The sequence below is a fragment of the Epinephelus lanceolatus genome, chromosome 8 (assembly GCF_041903045.1).
Source record: "Epinephelus lanceolatus isolate andai-2023 chromosome 8, ASM4190304v1, whole genome shotgun sequence".
Lineage (NCBI taxonomy): Eukaryota > Metazoa > Chordata > Actinopteri > Perciformes > Serranidae > Epinephelus > Epinephelus lanceolatus.
Window position 1 is genome coordinate 41,047,872 of NC_135741.1, and position 17,814 is coordinate 41,065,685.

A 17,814-nucleotide genomic window follows, 5' to 3' on the forward strand; every position below is an offset into this window, starting at 1 on the left:
AAAGACGTGCAGTTTAACCGAGGAGCAGTCATTACGCGCAACTATTACGCACGGTTGTGAGGTGCGCAGCGGCAGATCTCACAGCACACTGTTTATAAACCAGTTTACCAGTTTAATTGCAGGAAATGTTTAGTTGTTAAGCCATTTCTCATAAGTATAGACATTCACTCTGCCTGCTGGAGAGATAGAGAGAAGATTAAAGCGTCAAATTGCGGTAAAAGATGCTGTATAAAAGACAGGCTACAACTTTTTTTCCTTGTTCCCCCCTGGAATTATTCTCTAAAATTTTACTGTTTACTCCCCCCCCCCCCCTCCCCCCCCAAACTATGAAATGGGATTTTCGCCCCTGGTCTTGGGACTTGAAGACGAGGTCTCCCAGGAGATTCTTCTGAGGAGCCTGGAGATGCAGTGGTTCCTGGATCTTCTGGTGTTGGCTCCTTCAAGAAGAGAAACAGGATAGAGGGTGACGGGGAGGACGCTGCTGCATCGAGGTGGCGGTGGGCTAAAGAGAGCGACTTGGATTGACTACAATGGATTAGCTGAATATCTGTTGGATCAACATCAGGGAGGATTTATGTCACCAATTCAGTATCTGACCAAAAGCTTCACTGTGACATCATGTTCCGCAAAAACACTTTCCTGGTGATTAATCTGCGCCATATCTCAGGAACAGAAGGGGAGTCAAACGTTTGACCATTTGAATATATAAAATGCCATCACTTCATCATTTTATCCTATTAGATATTTATGTGAAATTTTGTCCTAATGAGTGAATGAATTTTTGAGAAATGGCCCAAAACATGTTTTGTGAGGTCACACTGACCTTGACCTTTGAACTATGACCACCAAATCTATTCAGATCATTGATAAAACCAATTGGACAGTTGGAGCAAATTTGAAAAAAATCCCTCAAGGCATTAAGATATCACAATCAGAAGACTGGGACAGACATACATACAAATCTATAGACGAATGGACAACCCAAAAACATAAATCCTCCGGCCACGACTATCGCTGACGTGGAGGCATAAAACCTATGGGGTAAGTTTAAAATAAATAAATAAATAAAGATTTTAGTTATTATTGCCCCAGGTAAATAAAAAAGGCAAAGAAAATAATTCCCCATTGCTTTTTTTCCTAATATGGACATTAAAGGGTTAATTATTTCATTAATAATTGAGCATTACTTTGTTTTTGTAATACGAACACACACACACAATTAGACTAGAAGTCTATTGTGATACTGTGAGAATGAAATGATCATTCTGCAGAAAAATATTGGAAAGATGAGGAATGGAGCAAAACAAAACAAACCATTGTAACCACTGTAACCTGAAGGTGGCATCAGAGGTACGAACACCACCTCAGTTTATCCTCTGCAGTGAAATGTATTGCTGGTTTTACAATCCCAAGTCACTCATGCCTTATAAATTCTTTTCTCGGTTGTTTTTACAGAGTATTTACAATTTGATTAGTAAGGTCTAAAGTCCACAGGAAACGGTTATAAAATAAGAACAATATGGGAGCATAAGAAACTGACATGAATGCAGAAAATGTGACATGCTTTATCTCCTTGGACTGTCTGTGATGTCAGACTATTTTTTTTATTTTTTTTCCCCTATGAAAGGGAGGGATCGCCACACAGCAGGACAAAATTCTATTATACTGTACAAGCAATTCAATGGTCACAAATGCATTGTGAATTTATGGGGCCATTACTTGGCGAATTTGATCATTTCCAGTTCTACTGGAAACACGTCTCACTTAAGAGTCTTAACAGCACAGAGAATTATAAATGACAGAACATTTCCTTTGAAAACATATTTTATCTTCTGAAACAGTTCAACAAAAATAAAATGTTCCGAGATGCAGCTTTGACTGGATTAGTTTTTTTTTTTTTAACAGTGTAAGTTGATTATCTTGCACTAAAGAATATCAGGGGTAAATCTAAGCAAACAACAGTAAAAAGTTCTCAGGCAAGGTGACACAAATATTCACTTTTACACAGTGCAGAGAATTGTTAAGCACTGCTTTATAGTATAGCTGAGGAAAACAGTACAATTTCTGTAAAAAAAAAAAAAAAACAACATAAATATGAATACAGTATAAGGTGTTCTTCATGTATGGTGCTTAAAATATATGAATTTCCATTATTCTTTGAACCAAAAGGATTTCCCATCGCTCCTGACAAACTTCCACCATAACTTACCTTATCTGTAAAGCCAAACTATGGGCAAATGTAATTTCAAAGAAAGCTATTTTACTGATATGCAGCAATTTACAAGATATTTATCTTCCTCAAGCTTTTTGTCATAGCGCATAGGTCACAAACACCCAGGGCCAACATGACCTTTCCTTCGATGCATTGCAACAGCTTTTGTGCTTTTTTTTTCAACCTAAGCAGAAAAAACTGAGTGGAAATCCAAAATATTGCAAAAGATTTCACATCTGACTGCAGTGGAGGTCGGAAAATACCAAAAGGTTTATAGAAACATAAGACATTTCCAATGTTGGCACTGCAGTGCCTGCTTCTCCTACTGCAGTGAAGCCACTCAGTCATGAGTCACGCCTCCCCTCTACTAGAAAGCCCGAAAATACAGTATACAGCTGGGTGTAAGCATGATTAGATGAACCTGCTGGGACACCCTGGAGCAAAAATGAGCTGCTGGGCCTGTTATAAACCCCAACACCTCACTCCCTCTGAGAATTGTGTACAGTATGCCCATGCTGCCTCCGATTTTTATTATTATTATTTTTTATCATTTTATTAGACACAAATTAAAAATGTGCCTTATGTGAGCACTCAGATCCTTTACAATTACGTTTATAAGTATACCTTTGATATTTTACAGAACGCTGTGCATAAAGGAACAATAATACAATCACTGAAATTGGCAAATAACTTAAACAATGTTATACGAAAAGGTTACCTCTGCCTTTAACCTTCAAGTGCGCACATTCTCTATTATTACCAGTTTATGTGAGGCTTATGGTCAAGACCGAAATCTTTACTCAGACATTGGGGGCACAAAGGCAAGGTGCTTGGGGATCGCAACACTTGAACGCAACACAGGCTATTTCAAGTGGTAAATATTAATTTCAGTTAGCTAGCTGGTAATGGATGTTATCACACAATATGTGTCCTCTCCTGATGTTACCTGGAGCTCGGTGTACTGGCTCAGATACTGAGGCATTTCCAACAGCAGTGAGTGGAACTTTAGTGTTGCTGAAGAACCAGCGGACAAGTGAAGATGGCGCTGCAGCCATCAATGGTTGATGCCATCACCTTTCTCCATGATAACTCCAACCAAACCACGATCGCTGGATTGTGCAAACAGCTCAGTTAACAAGAGCGGTTACAGTTCTAGAAGAGCGCATGGAGATGGAGACTTACCATACGCCAACTGTAAGACTGGACTTTTTATAAATTATAACTACTGAAAATATTGCGTAATGTGCATGCGCGTTTGTGTTCAATCTACCTGTCTACGTCTGTAGGAAACTCTTTGACGCTCATTCACAAGGTACCACGTGTGTAATCTCGATATAAAAGGCAAGCTGTAACCACAGTAACAGCGTGACAGCGGCACATAGAAAAATGTCACAGCAGCAGAATAGAAACTGTAACGCTGACAGAATGCAGCTAATTGTTTACTTGACTGTATCTGACAAAATATCTGCAATAAAATGTGTTTAATCTTAGCATCATCTATCAAGTGACTCTTAAATACCATATACACATTTATCAGATGTGCCTTTAGTTTTTGGCACCAAAAACTGTGAATGAGGGTTATGTTTTTATGTCCACATATATTATGTAACTACAATCTGTCAACGGTTTGCTACTCAAGTAATACGTCCTCAGTGTTTCTGTGCAAGGTGGTCCCAAAACTTTAAGCACTTGGAAATAATGAGTCAAGTCAAATATCCTCAACCTCATCAACTGTGCAGTACTGCTTTAAAATTAGAAATGGGTCATGGTAAGCCAACTCCTACAGCTTGAAATGAACACTGAAACTCTTATTTTCACGTGCCAAAGACACTGCTAAAATTCAGTCCATTGTCTTTGTCTTTTTCAACACTGCTACAACTGGTGAGTGCTGTCATCTGTTGAGGTCTGGCAACCAGCACAACTTTTCAGAACAATGCAGATAACTAGCAGTTAATGTGTAGTTGCAAAACAATCTACAAAATAGTCCTAGTCGACAAACATTCAGAGGCTGTCATCTAAGAACCAGTTTGCAAAATTTATATTTAGTCCCTTACATAACTTGTGAACTTGATTCCCATTTGACTTAACCAACCTCATGCTGTACCAATGACCTTGACCGTGTGCACATGATCTGCTAACCTGACTGCTGGAGGCCGGCACTCATGTGTGACATCCTAGAACAAAAGGTCAGTCTGTGTTCAGGACTAATGCTAGGATTTATGCAGGATAAATGCTGTGACACAGCATTTGTGAGATGAAAACACAAATCTTAGTTGGTTTCCATGCTGGCTGACATCAACACGATAGCTACTCCAGTTTCACTGCCGATAAACTTTACAGTCTCAAGCATAAACATTCGGTAGCTGATGACATGTCATCATCGTTTTTAAGTTCTCAAGTGGGTTTGAGTGACTCAATGGAATGTTGTCTAATTGCTGAGATTTTGTAAGGATCACATGGTTGTTTGAGCAGGTTTTAACCCCTTTACTTAAACACAGAGAGTCTGGCTGTCAGTTTGCCCAAGCATACTGCTTTGAAAATGTCATGGGTGTTGTGGTGTTCAAGGGAATTTCAGAGAAACGAGTCAGCCACCTAACTGCGCTATTACTGCAACACTTACCCTGTTCAGCATTTGTAAGCAGTTTAGACTTGTAAGTGGTTTAGAATATGGAGTTTATGTTATAAACGCATTCGTCACAAATACAACGCCTCCTGAGGGCACCCATGAGTGAGGGCTGCTGTATAGACAGATAATGAATGACAACATAGCAAGTTTTCATATGAATTAAATGCATTAAAGAAATTATAGTTCCTGACAAATGCTGTTCATTAACAAACTTAAAATTGTCATGCATGCAACTACATTACACCACAATGTGATCCCATAAACTAATATAATATTTAGATGCTGCTTATGAATGCTAAATAGGGAGACTCAAAGTAAGGTGTTGCCAGATTTACTTTAAATATTCAATATCTTGACATTTTTACAAACTTTCAAAGATTAAATGAATATATGTCAGTAAAATGATCATTTTTGTTTAACACAGCTTTAAGAGCCACTTTAAGCTTCATGGCAGTCACTAATGCACTTTTTATCCAAATTCAGTGAAAATCTCACATTGTTGAGCTCTGACTGCAGAGAAAGAAAAGAATACCTGGTGTCCACACATAGCCCTTGCTCTGTAAATGCAAAAAACAAAACAAAAAAACAACCTAAGTGCCTTGGACCGAGCCGCACAACACTATTGTAGTGCTCGTGTGCATGACAGGGCAAAGGCCATGGTTGTATAAAGAGAAAGACAGTGGGCGTGAGAGGGACGCTAAACAGTGCAGGGGGTGTATTTGTTTGGGTGATGAATTCAAATAATATTTCCCTGGAATTGCTTACTCCACCATCAATGGTTGATCAGTCCCTTCAGGTTTTCACAATGTTGTGGTCACAACAATTAACTCAAATTCAGCCAAACCTCAGTGCAAACTGGTCTATTTAGTAGGGGGTAAATCTCATTTCATTGTAGAGTTTTGTGCAGTGTATTGTTTCACTTAGCCGCCCTCTCTGTTTATGACACTACTGCTGCAGGACTGGAGTTCTGTGCCTAGAGTCACAGATACACAGTGAAAAGGCTTACTGTTAGTGTCATACATCTAATATTTCTCAACAGTTAGTTGCAGGTTTAACAACGGTTGAGTCGTTGTGCTGTCATTGAGATTAACAGCTTGGGGTTGGATGTTAACCACTATTGCTGGGCCTCTGCTCAAACAGCAAAACATGGTGAGTGGTAATGATATCATATTGTGCTGTTAGCTCATGCTAACCTGGAGAGCAGAAGGAAAGCCTCTCACAGGATGGTCCTTTAACACTGTGTCAAATGCTTTTCCAGCTGAACCTCACAGATCAGCCTTTGCTGTTGAGCCTGCCATCGCAAATGGATTTTACTTCTAAGGTGAGAAGACTGATACTACTTTCATAACTATATGATAAATATGAAGCTACAGTCGGTTTTTAGCTTAGCATAAAGATTAGACACAGCCAGCCTGGCTTTGCCACTGAGCAGCAGCAGCGACCCACCATCCATCACAGCACAGTGTGGATGTAGACAGATGGCTCGGCAGGGACAGGGCACCTGCTGCAGCGTGTGGTCATTTTGACTTGACCAGCAGACTTTTATAGAAGCTGATAGGCTGTTCAAACAGGTGATGTGCACTATGTTCTAAAACCAGCTGAAGGTGATTTGACCAACTGAGCTGCAGGTGGCACCATCAGCCAGCTAGAGTCGAGCAAATATCAGCCAGTTCATGTTGCTTCAGCTTTTCTCCGCAACTTTGTAAAGCAGTTTTGTCTCATCACAAATCTTTGGTCTCAACTGGGCTTAAAAGTTGAGGGACTATTATTATATTTTGTCTGAGGGTAGTAACTTCTGACATTGTGGTTGCCTGACACATCATGGTGACAAGAATAAGTCACTGCACCCTACAAACTGTTGTTTACACCTGTGTGTCTGAATGGATTAAACAAATACAATATATGTGTTAGTGAACTCTACAGGGTGTTGGTAGACTGATTCTCTTTTCCAGTCGCCATGCTTAACTCCACTAACTTGTAGGGCTGTACCAAATGTGTTTTTATTTCAACATTCCAACTTCTATTGAGGTTTTCGAACGGAGCTTCGAACGTTTGTCATTTTACTCAGTCATCACCCTAACAAAAAAAAAAAAAGAGAAAAAACCCCAAAACCTTCACTTTGGATAAAATCATGGTATTTTGTATGGCAATATTGTATCCATACACAAGAGCTAGCTAAGAGTTTCCTTTAGGAGATATTTACAGTAAAGTAATAAAAAAGTAATAAATCACAATATGTTATTGCAATACTCAGCATATCGCTAAACACTTGAAATCGCGATAATATTGTATTGTGACATTAGTATCTTGGTATCGTATTGTGGAGCCTCTGGCGATTCCCACCCCTACTGACCAGCTGTAGCTTCATGTTTAACACACAGAGATGAGAGTCGTGTTGATTAAACCCAACGATAAGCAATAAAGCACATAAGCCTATTTCAAAAAATGCAGGCCTATCCTACTATGGACTCCCACCTGATAATAACTGTAATCATAAAATGAAAACCTAAGCTTTGAAAAAGGACTGTAAGCATCTAGAGTTTAAAGTGAATGAGCTAAAACAGAGGGCAGGATGACTGATCCCTGTGGGCCCCCTCATGCTGCACGCTCTGTATTCCATCAAATGAGGTCTTGTTCATTTGTTTAGACAACCTTTACCAGACTTGACCCAAATGTTCAGGGAAAGTAAGACCATTATCGGCAGAGAGCTTGCTGTTCAGAAAGAGAAAAAGAGATGCATTAATATCAACAGTACAGAACAAGACACAGAGTAGATATCTGTAACTCAAACATAATGAAAATATGATTTATTTGTCCAACATCAAGGTCATTTGCCCCAAACATTATGTATTCAAACTTATATACACATTTACATATAGTTAAACATAATGGCAACTTCATCACTTAATCAGATAATTCTGGATGTATTTAGTAATCAATACATTCCATTATGTCACTAAATACAAGACATAATTATGAGACTGTTAAGCCTCTGATAGCGTCGCTCCGGGTAATGGAGCAGCTGTAGTCAAGCCCCCCAAAACTGCTGCATGAGCTACGATGACAAGAGCTACAGGTGTGAAGTATTGGTAAAATATAACAACGTATACCGTTGGTTACCGATACTACCTTTAAAAAAATACCAGGCCACGTTGGCAGCAGCTTGTCCAGCCTCTTCACCTTCCACCAGCAGAATCCACTTTAGCATAAAGAAAAATAGGTGGCGCTAAATAAAAGCATTCTTTTGTACAATGGTGCTGGTTCACAAAGAGATCAATTCGTGTCAAAATAAAGTATGTACAGTCTTATCTTTTTTGGCATTTCCAATTTGTCAGCTGATTCAAGATCACTCTTTGTGGAGCTTCACCTTTATCTTAACATCTTAGCATTTAGGATAATTTGTTTTAACTCTCAATTAGATGTACTACAATTGAATATTTTCCTTTAACAAACCGTAAACAAAAGAAATGATAAAAGTACTCAAAGTCCACTATCTGGGAACAGGAAGTGTATTAAAACAGTAGTACTAGGGTCGCTGCTGAACATCTGTAGCCTGTGAAAAACGACAATGTAGTATTTTTCTTGTCTGATCCTTACCATGGAGTCAAGCAGGTAAAGGTGTTCAGAAAGCCACTCATCCCGGATGGTGGATCAACCATAACCTAGAAGAAACTGTCAACAAGGTTTAGCAGTAACGTGTACTTAATCCATCATTACACAAAAACACATGCACATTCAGCAGTTCTTAGGTAATCTTAACTACTTCAACAGTGTTCATCCACCCTCAAGAAGTTCAGTACAGAGCCATATCAAGTTCAGTCTCAATATCTGAAAACAGAGATAAGTACTTGACCCTACATTTTGAGTGATGTGCTTGCACTCTCTGCACACTTAGTGCAGAACTCCACTGAGACATGGTTCTTGTCCACGTGCAGACACACGCCACCAGATGTCTCTTTCTCCTCCACTTTCACACGCTTCCTGGGTAAGGCATAGTCGTGGTCATTTGGGTCGGGCCCCTGGAAAAGCGAGGAAGATAATTTCATCCCATTCACACCGCTCAGCCTGGACAAGAGCTGGGCTAACATGCTCTCATTGGCCAGCACAGCCCTCAAGTACCTGGTCTCATCTTCCAATTCTTCCACTCTCTTGATCAGCTGAGAATTTTCCTGTCTGAGTCCATCATTTTCTGTTGACAGGACGCCAACTTTCCTCTCCAAGCTGTTGACATATTCTTTCTTCTTGAGACGATTCAACCTGGCAGCGATGGCATTTTTGTTGATCAAGCGGCTTGACTGGTTTTGCCTGTTCTTAATCTTCAAGTCAGATGATGTTCTCTCTGGAGAGGAGGCCACTGAAGCTTCAACCTCGGAATCTTGGTCTTTGACACTGTGCACACCGAAATCAGCCAACTCAATATCGAAGAGTGGGGAGCCAGTATCTCTTTCAAGTGTCCACTTTAAATCTTCAATTTCAAATAGGTCGTCTAGCTCTATTCCAGCGGTGTCGATATCGTAAGCTGGGAACCCCTGAGATGGACTTGGGAGATCTTCCACAGTTTTCATTTCAACCTCAAAAGACTGTGCCTCTGTGTTGTTCAGAGCAAGTCCTCTTCTTCTGGTGATCATTGTGATTTGACAGTGGGACCACAAGGAAGCTGTCCGGGGGATATCTTGTGATTCCTCACCTGAGAAGACAACAAAAATATAGTATTAAGAGCGTAATCTTGCAGGAATTAACTAACTGATTGAGGAAAGTTAAAATTCTCAAACAAATTTCAAAAAAGTCAGTTTAGCCAGTAAATACTGTTTACTAAATATTTCAGTACTTTTCTCAAAATTATAACAGATTAAGCAAGAAGCTGTACATTTTACTATAGACTTTAAACTATGCACTTAATGGGCATGTGCAATTATGGCGCTACATCCTCACACTACCTCTACACACTTATTTATGTTGCTATTTATTGATATCTATTGCAATGTTATTTTTAGTGCCTTAGTTTTTTTCCCTCTACTCTAGTATTTTACTGTTTCTTTTATCTTTGTTTCCCTCACCGGGACCTGAGTACAATTTTCGTTGCCTTCATGTACCAACATGTTACGGTAATGACAATTTCCTTGAATCCTTGAAACAAACAGACAGAGCAGTGTGGACAGAATTGTAACTGTGATGAATGAGTCGGAAAATAGCACCAGCCACATGCTGGTAAAATATGCAAGTGGCTGCTAAGTTGGCTTTACTCGCCAGCCAAAAGAACAATGACAATCTATTAAGTGGCTGGTAGATTTTAGAATCCACCTTACTATCCTGGTGATGAGTATATTATACTCAATAACAGATGAACTTATTGGTTATGATGTAATTAACATTTAAGCAATGAAGCCGGCTCTTTTTAATTGTGGGGGTTAAATTTAGTAAAGTCTCAGGGGTGCTGTGAAACTGTGCCTATTTGGGGCAACAAAAAAAAGTTTGTCTAGACAAACAATAAAGGACGGCAGAGGAGATACCTGCACACCAATGCACCTGGGCTAGAAGGGTCCACATCAATGCAAAAGTAAATTTATTTATAACAAAAATGCTCAAAGTGAAAAACTGATAAAGTTAGTAAAAAAACACTGACTGCTGTTGTTTTACTGACTCAGTATTTTGCACTCTGAGCACCTTTTTGTGTACAGATGTTCTAAACAAATAGACTATTTCTGCATCGATCCGTGCCTCGGGACCTTTATCTGGTTTTCTAGCCCAGTTACATTGGTGTGCAGCTATTTCCTCTGCCGTCCTTTATTGTTAAATTTAGTGAGCTATTAAAGTTAGACAGGCACTGTCAGTGTAAAATGTTGAATGAACTACACGTGCAATACCGTGCAAAAATCTAACCAGTTAGGTTGCTAAATAAATGTTTTAGACCTTGCCATTCCTGCTGTGTTCGCTCCAGACATCCTCCATTTCCTGTCTCAGAAAAAGCCGGTGTGTCTACTAAACGTATTACCAACGTAACCGACCTGTTGCCGAAGCCAGGCCTAATAGCCTCTACGAGCACAATACGATACCCAACAATAAATACAGACATGTCGTTACAATTCACTATACATATTCCCCACCGTAACAATATTCAGTCTGTTAGTGTAATCGACAAAAATGGCAACTAATACTCATAACGTTAAGTATCTTTACATTTGCTTGCTCACTAGGCCTCAATTGTCCTAGCAGCGCACTTGCTTTAGCACCCAGCTACCGTTGGTTTAATGTGTCTAAGCTAACTGAAGTCAACATCTAACTTACTTAAGTGTCACTGCCAATATTATGTAACTGGTTAAAGATAGCAAAAGGTATTGAAATAACGTTAGCTTGTGTCCGCTCGGTTTTTTTTTTTTTTTTGGTAAAGCTAAAGCTAACTCAGCTAACATCGACTTAGGCCATGAGGCGCTAACCCATGAATGACGCAGCATCTTTTTACAACACTTCTTCAACCAACAACTTACCGTCCTGTTTGAAAAATAAATGCACAATAAACTACTGGAACAGAGTCATCCGATGACACAGTGCTGGTTACTGACTGTTGGCAGAATACTCAGCCTGAATATGAAAAGGTCCGTGGCGCGACTGCAGACAACACCAGCGACGTTAACCCAGCGTCGACCTGTGAAGACACTTCTTCTTCTTCTTCTAATGGATTTCCGGCAGGATGTACACTAAATTGTGTAATGCTGCCCTCCATAGGTCAGATTGATCTATTCAGTTTAGATTTTCTGATATAGTCCAGCTGACCGGAGAAAAAGAATTATTGCTTTTCCAATTAGATGGAAGTCCGCATCAGAAGAGAATATAGATTTGAAAGAAAAGGAAGAAAAACCCAACTTAGATAACTCCCTAAACACCTGCTGTCTTTCACCCCAATATTTATTGCACTCAAACATTACATGCTGCGGTGTCTCCAACTTCCCACACTGGCAGAGACCATTTAGGTTCTTGCCTATTGTTTTGAGGTTGCTGGCCTGACCACAATGCCCCAGTTTTAAACGAGTTAAGACCACATCATCCTTTCTTCCAGTTTTAATCTGTAGCCTCCTTCTTTTAACAGATGGCTGCAGGGAAAAGTAATGTCTCCCATGTTGGTCTTCTCTCCATTCTTTTTGCCATTGTTCCTCTAATTTTTCTTTGCCAACTTGAAAGCACTCAGGCTTCCCGAGAAACACATTCAGGTCAACAGTATCTTTTGGTCGGCTCTTTCATTTCCTTCTATACTTGAGTGGCCTGGTACCCACATAAATTCCACATTACATCCAGTTTTCCCAAGTCTATAGTGACAGCACAAGCTGTGAAGACACTTCCGGTCAAACTGTATGTAAATCTCCCCCCTACTTTTTTTTTTATTTTTTATTCCTCACCATCATCAAGGTTAAGTATTATTTTGCTCTGTATTTTTATAGATGGAACATCTTCTACAAGATGTTGCATGTTCTTGTATGTTCTCCCCTCTGACAGTCTCAAAAGAAAATACAAATTATAAGCTTCTTAAAAGTAGTATTTGTAACATGACTGTTGTGGTGGATGTATTACCCTTTACACAGGTGTTTGTTTTTTCTCAGGTCACTGTGTACATATGCTACAAATGTATCCTGTTAGATTGTACTTTATGCATTATTTTTTGTCATTCAACTTATTTTTCCTTATGCTTTGCTGTGCCTCCCTTAACAGTGACATAAGTAGAAAGGTTATCATACTTTGGTGTGCTCTCTTTCACCATTCACGTGAACTCTTTAAATCCATTATACACTCCTACTAAAATTAGCAAAGGAGGCAGTACCAGAACAAACATAACTGGTTTCTTTATGGGGTATGTAAGAAGACACATGGGTTTTTTTTAACCCAGCGCTGCATTGAGTCTGAACCATAGAAATAAATATAAGAATTAAAATCTCATTTTATTTCTATGGTATGAATGCCCTTGCAGACAGTCTCAGCTCATGCCAATTCACCATTCTCCATATTAGACATGCTTCCCAAACCAATATGCTGCAATTCAGCTCCATAAAATTTACACCCAAAACAAACACAATCATATAGATTCAGTAGGAAAATGTTTTATTGAACATAGGTGCACATAAGAAAATGTATTACACAAAACCACCCGGTGCCTATAACAAATCCCCTCTGCAGCATTTTCAACTGAAATACATTTACTCCAAAACACTTTGTAGGGAGTGACAACTGTATTAACAATGCATGTTCACTTGCATGACAGGTGAAAGAAAAGAAAAACTCACTGTAAACCATCATAATAAATCAACTATATCCACATTCTCACATTCTTTACTTATGCAACAGTATATGATGAGTTAAATGTCTGCACTAGTTCCACTTTTGTCTTGGTCACGTATTGAAAATATTACACACACAGCATACAACAGGAAGGGCTATACAAATGCCGTACATTAGGGCTGCAACTAACAGTTGTCTTCCATATCAATGTATCTGCTGATTTTTTTTAAATATTATCATTATTTATGATTTTTTTCTTTCCTATAAAATGTTAAACTTGTGAAAAAAAAGTTTAGCACTGCTGGCAGGATGAAACAAATCACTCGAAGAGGTCACCTTAGGCTCTGAGAAATTATAATGGACACAACTTTCTGACATTTAGTTAGTAAAGAAAATAATGTGCTGTAAAGATGAATCATTAGCTGCTTTCCTGAAAGATATGAAACCGAGAAAATCAGTAAATCCTCACATTTAGGAAGCTGGAACCGGTGAATGTTTGGTATTCTTGCCTGATAAATGACTCAGATAAATGACTTTTATGTTGACTGACTAATTAACTGATCAACTGTTTACATATTTGTTTTATACCACAACAAAATTGAAGTTCACATATTTTGAACGTTTCTTTTTTTCAAGTGTCAAAACCAACAAGACCATAGGTTCAACAATGCTAAAGGACAGTACTTCACGTCGCAACATGAATCAAAAAAGCTGCAGTCCAGATTTCAGCTTATTGACATCACTGTGGTTCCATAGAAGGCCATCAGCTGTTCTCACTGGTGCCAACACTCCTGGGACATTGTGTGCTGTGTTGCTCTCCAACTCCACCGGCTGGTCAAACACAGTCATTGGTGAGTAGTTTTCCAGCATGAGGCATGAAGGGTCATCTGACTGACCAGGGACTTTACCAAGAGGATAGTTCTTCCATAAAACCTTATCAGTGCACACCTGCCATGGTGAACCTCTGAGCAACTTTGCTTTTTCAGCCTGAACATCTGCCCATTTGTACTCCTGGGAGGACTCGCTCCTCTCTGCATCAGCTGTGGAGCGCCAAGGATGGCCGTGCCGCCGTGAATGCTGCAGCTTCTCATGCAAACTCTCCAGTGTGTATATGGGCTGTTGTTTCTGCTCCGGAGAAGTATCATATTCAGAGTGTTTGATCTGTGTGTAGATGGAGCAGAGCTGGAGCAGCCTCTCTCGGGTTTCTAGAGGGAGAGGGTGCTCCATGTCGTCCAGGATTAACTGGAGCAAGTGAGGCGTGCTGATACAGGGAGCATCCAGGCATGCAGAGAGCAGCTGCTGCCACCTCAGCTGGATGCGGTTCACAAAGATCCTGTCCTTCATTCTGGCCTTCTTCTGTCCCTTTGTTTCAAAATGGTATTCAAATTTGTTGCTGTTGCAGATGATGATTTCTGAAATCCAAGCAGAAATGTAGAAAGCCCTGTGATTGTTCTGCTCTGTGGCGAGCAGCTTCAGTTCAACAAACAGCTTCTCCAGAAGGAGGTGAATAAAGGAGGGTGAGTTGAGCATCTTCAGAAGAGGCAGCCAAAAACGCAGGAAGGTTTGAGCGAGTCTGGGTTCAGTGGGACTGCCACTGTCAGAAGTGTCGCAGCCTAATGTTTCCAGTTGCTCAACAGTAGGAACTAGAAATCCGTCTTCCAACAACACATCAATCAGCAGATTACCTGACTGCAAAGCAAACTGCTTGATCTCACCAAGTAACCAGCTCATGTCTGCAAAGGGGGCTGGCCACAGGTTCTTTTCTTTGTCTCCAGGAAGCCCATCAAAAGCCTGGTACTGCTCCTTTTCAAAAGAAATCAGAAGCTCCCGTGCATTCTTGTAGGCTTCCATTTCTTTTTGCCTGGCGATGAGCTCATCCCCTTGGCGTTTTAGGTCAGTTTCTTCATCCTCTCCATCTGACTCTGATTCCCAGTCCTCATTAGGCCCTCCTCCCAATTGCCTGGACCAGTATTCCTGCTGGAGCCACTCCAGAACCACCTTACATCCCTTTCGACACCATTTTATGGTAGGAAGCTTCCTGTGTGTGAAATCATGCCTCAGATCTACGACCCACTCCGGTATGTTCAGGTTCCCAGCCAGCCGCCTCAGTGGACGGGCAACTCTCCCTTGCTGTCGCTCGGTGATCAAATTGACAAACCTAACCAGAGCCGCTCCGTAAAGTAGCACCAGGTCGTCTCCGTCCAGCTGTCCCGACCTGTCGAGCACCTGGCACCTCACCAGGTCAGCTGTGCAGTCCACCGCCACAGGAGTGCTGTTAGCATACCGGCCTTTCCAGGCTGATACCCTCTGCAGTGCATACCTCTGTAAGGAGGAATCCTTAGAGTAAAGATACTCCAGAACTTGATCCCACTCAGCTTTGTTGGCCCATGCCACCACATGGCGTTTTTTCTCAGAGCTCCTTTTCTTCATTTTATGGCGTAAGAGACGTACGGTAGACTTACGTCAACACCTCATTCACATAACGCTCACACAAGCCGAGAAATACCCGTTTTCTGATTTCTCTCTTTAATATGTAGCAACAATTGCTTTATATCACAGCGTCAAAATGTATAGCACTCACCCTATGGGCGCTACCGATTGTATCGCATCCCGGAGATGACGTATGTCATTCTTTTTCTCTGATTTAATTGCGGATCACAAAGCAACGTGTATAGATTCATGCCGCCACCTACTGCACCGGAGTGTGTATCACGGCTTGCATACTTAAGCATAGCCTATATAGGTATATAAAAAACGAGAAAAGAGAAACCCCCCTATAAATCCATTTATCAGTTCAGTCATTAATTCATCAAATCACTATTATAACCCGTGGCTTTTCATGAAAAACGATTGGTTCAACTTCTCTGCCATGCTTTCTCTGTTCTTTGGCTACCTGTTTTCTTGGTGCCATATTGTCTACAGTGGACCTGTGTGTGTAACATTTATGACTAATAAGACTATTGTGGGTGACATGGACTCACAGCATTATCTTTAATATTTTTTAAGAAACAAAAACATGATGTGATAGGATGCCACACGATAGCACAATAACTCATGATTTTAGGGCACCTGGCAGCCTAAAAACCTGCTGGTTTTGCTTCGGGAAATGTCCCATTTTAGCTTAACTTTTTGGCCCATTTTACCAGATTTCAGAGAAGTTAGTCGAACAGGGAAATCTCTCCCCCACTGTAATTAGTTTTCTTCTTTTCTCACGGATGTTTAATTAAAAAAATACTAGAAAAGCACTCAGAGAGTGCAGACCTCCGCCAAGTAGGTGATATTCCCTCCCCCTCTGCATCAGATTTTGCAGCCTGCATCACAATTAGGTTATTTGCATCACTATCATTATTAGGTTATATTCACCATCAAGACACTGTGGTGTATTTATTTAGTGTTTATTTTGTACCAACACAGATTATAATATGTTTTTTTGTATTTTCCACTTTCTTTTTTTCCAACACTAACATTAATTTCAACTTTAGAATTACAACATTTAGCAAGTAGAACAAGACGTTCTTTCCGGCCACCAGATGGCGCTATTTTCACCGTCTTTAGAAATTGGAATTGCTGCTGAGGCTGTCAGACGATAGACTTTATTTATTATTTTATCCACTTTGCTTCAACCGATCAGCACCAAAATTTTATCATCTGTTCCTTGTCCCATTATCCACCTTTTCTGAAAATTTCATTTCATCAGTCAAATCCGTTAATAAATTTTGAGTTATTTTGCAGACAAACAAACAGACAAACAAACAAACAAACAGACCAACGTTGGCGAAAACATAACCTCCTTGGCGGAGGTAATAAAAATAATCAGAATGTCAAAAATGGAAAGACAAAATCAAAAAGGAGTTTTTCTGCTGTTATTTCTGATAAAAGGAATTAGAAATCAGATATTGGGAAATTACTCAAATGCCAGCTGTTCCACCATGATTACTAATGATTACAACTAATAACACATTTTTCCATATTGGACTGTGTACATTTAAGCAGAAATGCAATCATTTTGCAAGCTTATATGAACACTCCTACATGAGAATTATGAACATTTTGTATACTGCATATTTACTGATGGGTCTCAAAACCCTCATAATTAAAAAACAAGTTGTTCATTTTGTCTTCCACAGTTGGAAGTTAAGGTGGTGAAGAGAACAACTGACCATGTGGCAGTAAATTCAGCTGAGTGGATGAAAATGTCATACTGTACAACAGACAGAGAAAATCAAACCCCTGTGAATTCTAAAATGCTCAGACTCAAGTGCAGCCCATACTAGTCCAGAACATACTTTGCTGACATTGACTGATTTTCAAGCTTGAGCTAGATAATGGTGAGGGGGGCTCTACACCTGAAAATAATTGAATCATTCTGTGGATAACATAGTGTTGTTATTCTTTATCCAACCTGGTTAAATACAACAGCTTTTCTTATCCTCTCTGTCTGTGATTGGTGTTGACACAGCTTTTTACACAGCCTCACCTCTCCCAAATCCTAAATATGGACTTTAAATTTCTGTTGGAGTTTTAAACCAGTTTGTTCATAAGAGCTCTAATGGGGACAAACATGACCTAAAGCGGAATGATTTTTTTCAGATAGCGTACCGACAAGTACAACACTGTTTTAGTCAGATGTGCAGACTTACAGACAGCAGGCAGTTATCATTGTAATTACTGAAGTCTATTTTTCTATATATTTTTGTATCTGTTGTTTTGT

At 39.9% G+C, this 17,814-nt stretch overlaps 2 protein-coding genes across 5 annotated transcripts; both read right to left on the reverse strand.

Moving 5' to 3' along the window:
• Positions 1–7,881: 7,881 nt before the first annotated feature.
• Positions 7,882–11,497, reverse strand: crebzf (CREB/ATF bZIP transcription factor). Of its 4 annotated transcripts, XM_078170306.1 has the most exons (5): positions 11,324–11,497; positions 8,958–9,525; positions 8,697–8,857; positions 8,436–8,510; positions 7,882–8,037 (listed from the first exon to the last, which is right to left on the reverse strand). In XM_078170306.1, exons 2-3 carry the CDS (start codon positions 9,464–9,466, stop codon positions 8,809–8,811), a joined length of 558 nt encoding a protein of 185 aa, XP_078026432.1. In that variant the 5' UTR covers positions 9,467–9,525; positions 11,324–11,497; the 3' UTR covers positions 7,882–8,037; positions 8,436–8,510; positions 8,697–8,808. The 4 variants fall into 4 exon arrangements, with proteins under 4 accessions (XP_078026432.1, XP_078026431.1, XP_033484720.2 ...); XM_078170305.1 differs by having other exon boundaries at positions 8,436–8,857; XM_033628829.2 differs by having other exon boundaries at positions 8,697–9,525.
• Positions 11,498–12,905: 1,408 nt separating this feature from the next.
• Positions 12,906–15,735, reverse strand: las1l (LAS1 like ribosome biogenesis factor). The gene has a single exon (XM_033628016.2). The coding sequence runs from the start codon at positions 15,531–15,533 to the stop codon at positions 13,806–13,808; it is 1,728 nt and encodes a 575-aa protein (XP_033483907.1). The 5' UTR covers positions 15,534–15,735; the 3' UTR covers positions 12,906–13,805.
• Between the last annotated feature and the right edge of the window lie 2,079 nt (positions 15,736–17,814).

Excerpts from the sequence above, each read along its gene's own strand:
- crebzf (XM_033628829.2), bottom strand. The coding sequence starts at position 9,466 with ATGATCACCAGAAGAAGAGGACTTGCTCTGAACAACACAGAGGCACAG.
- las1l (XM_033628016.2), bottom strand. The coding sequence starts at position 15,533 with ATGAAGAAAAGGAGCTCTGAGAAAAAACGCCATGTGGTGGCATGGGCC.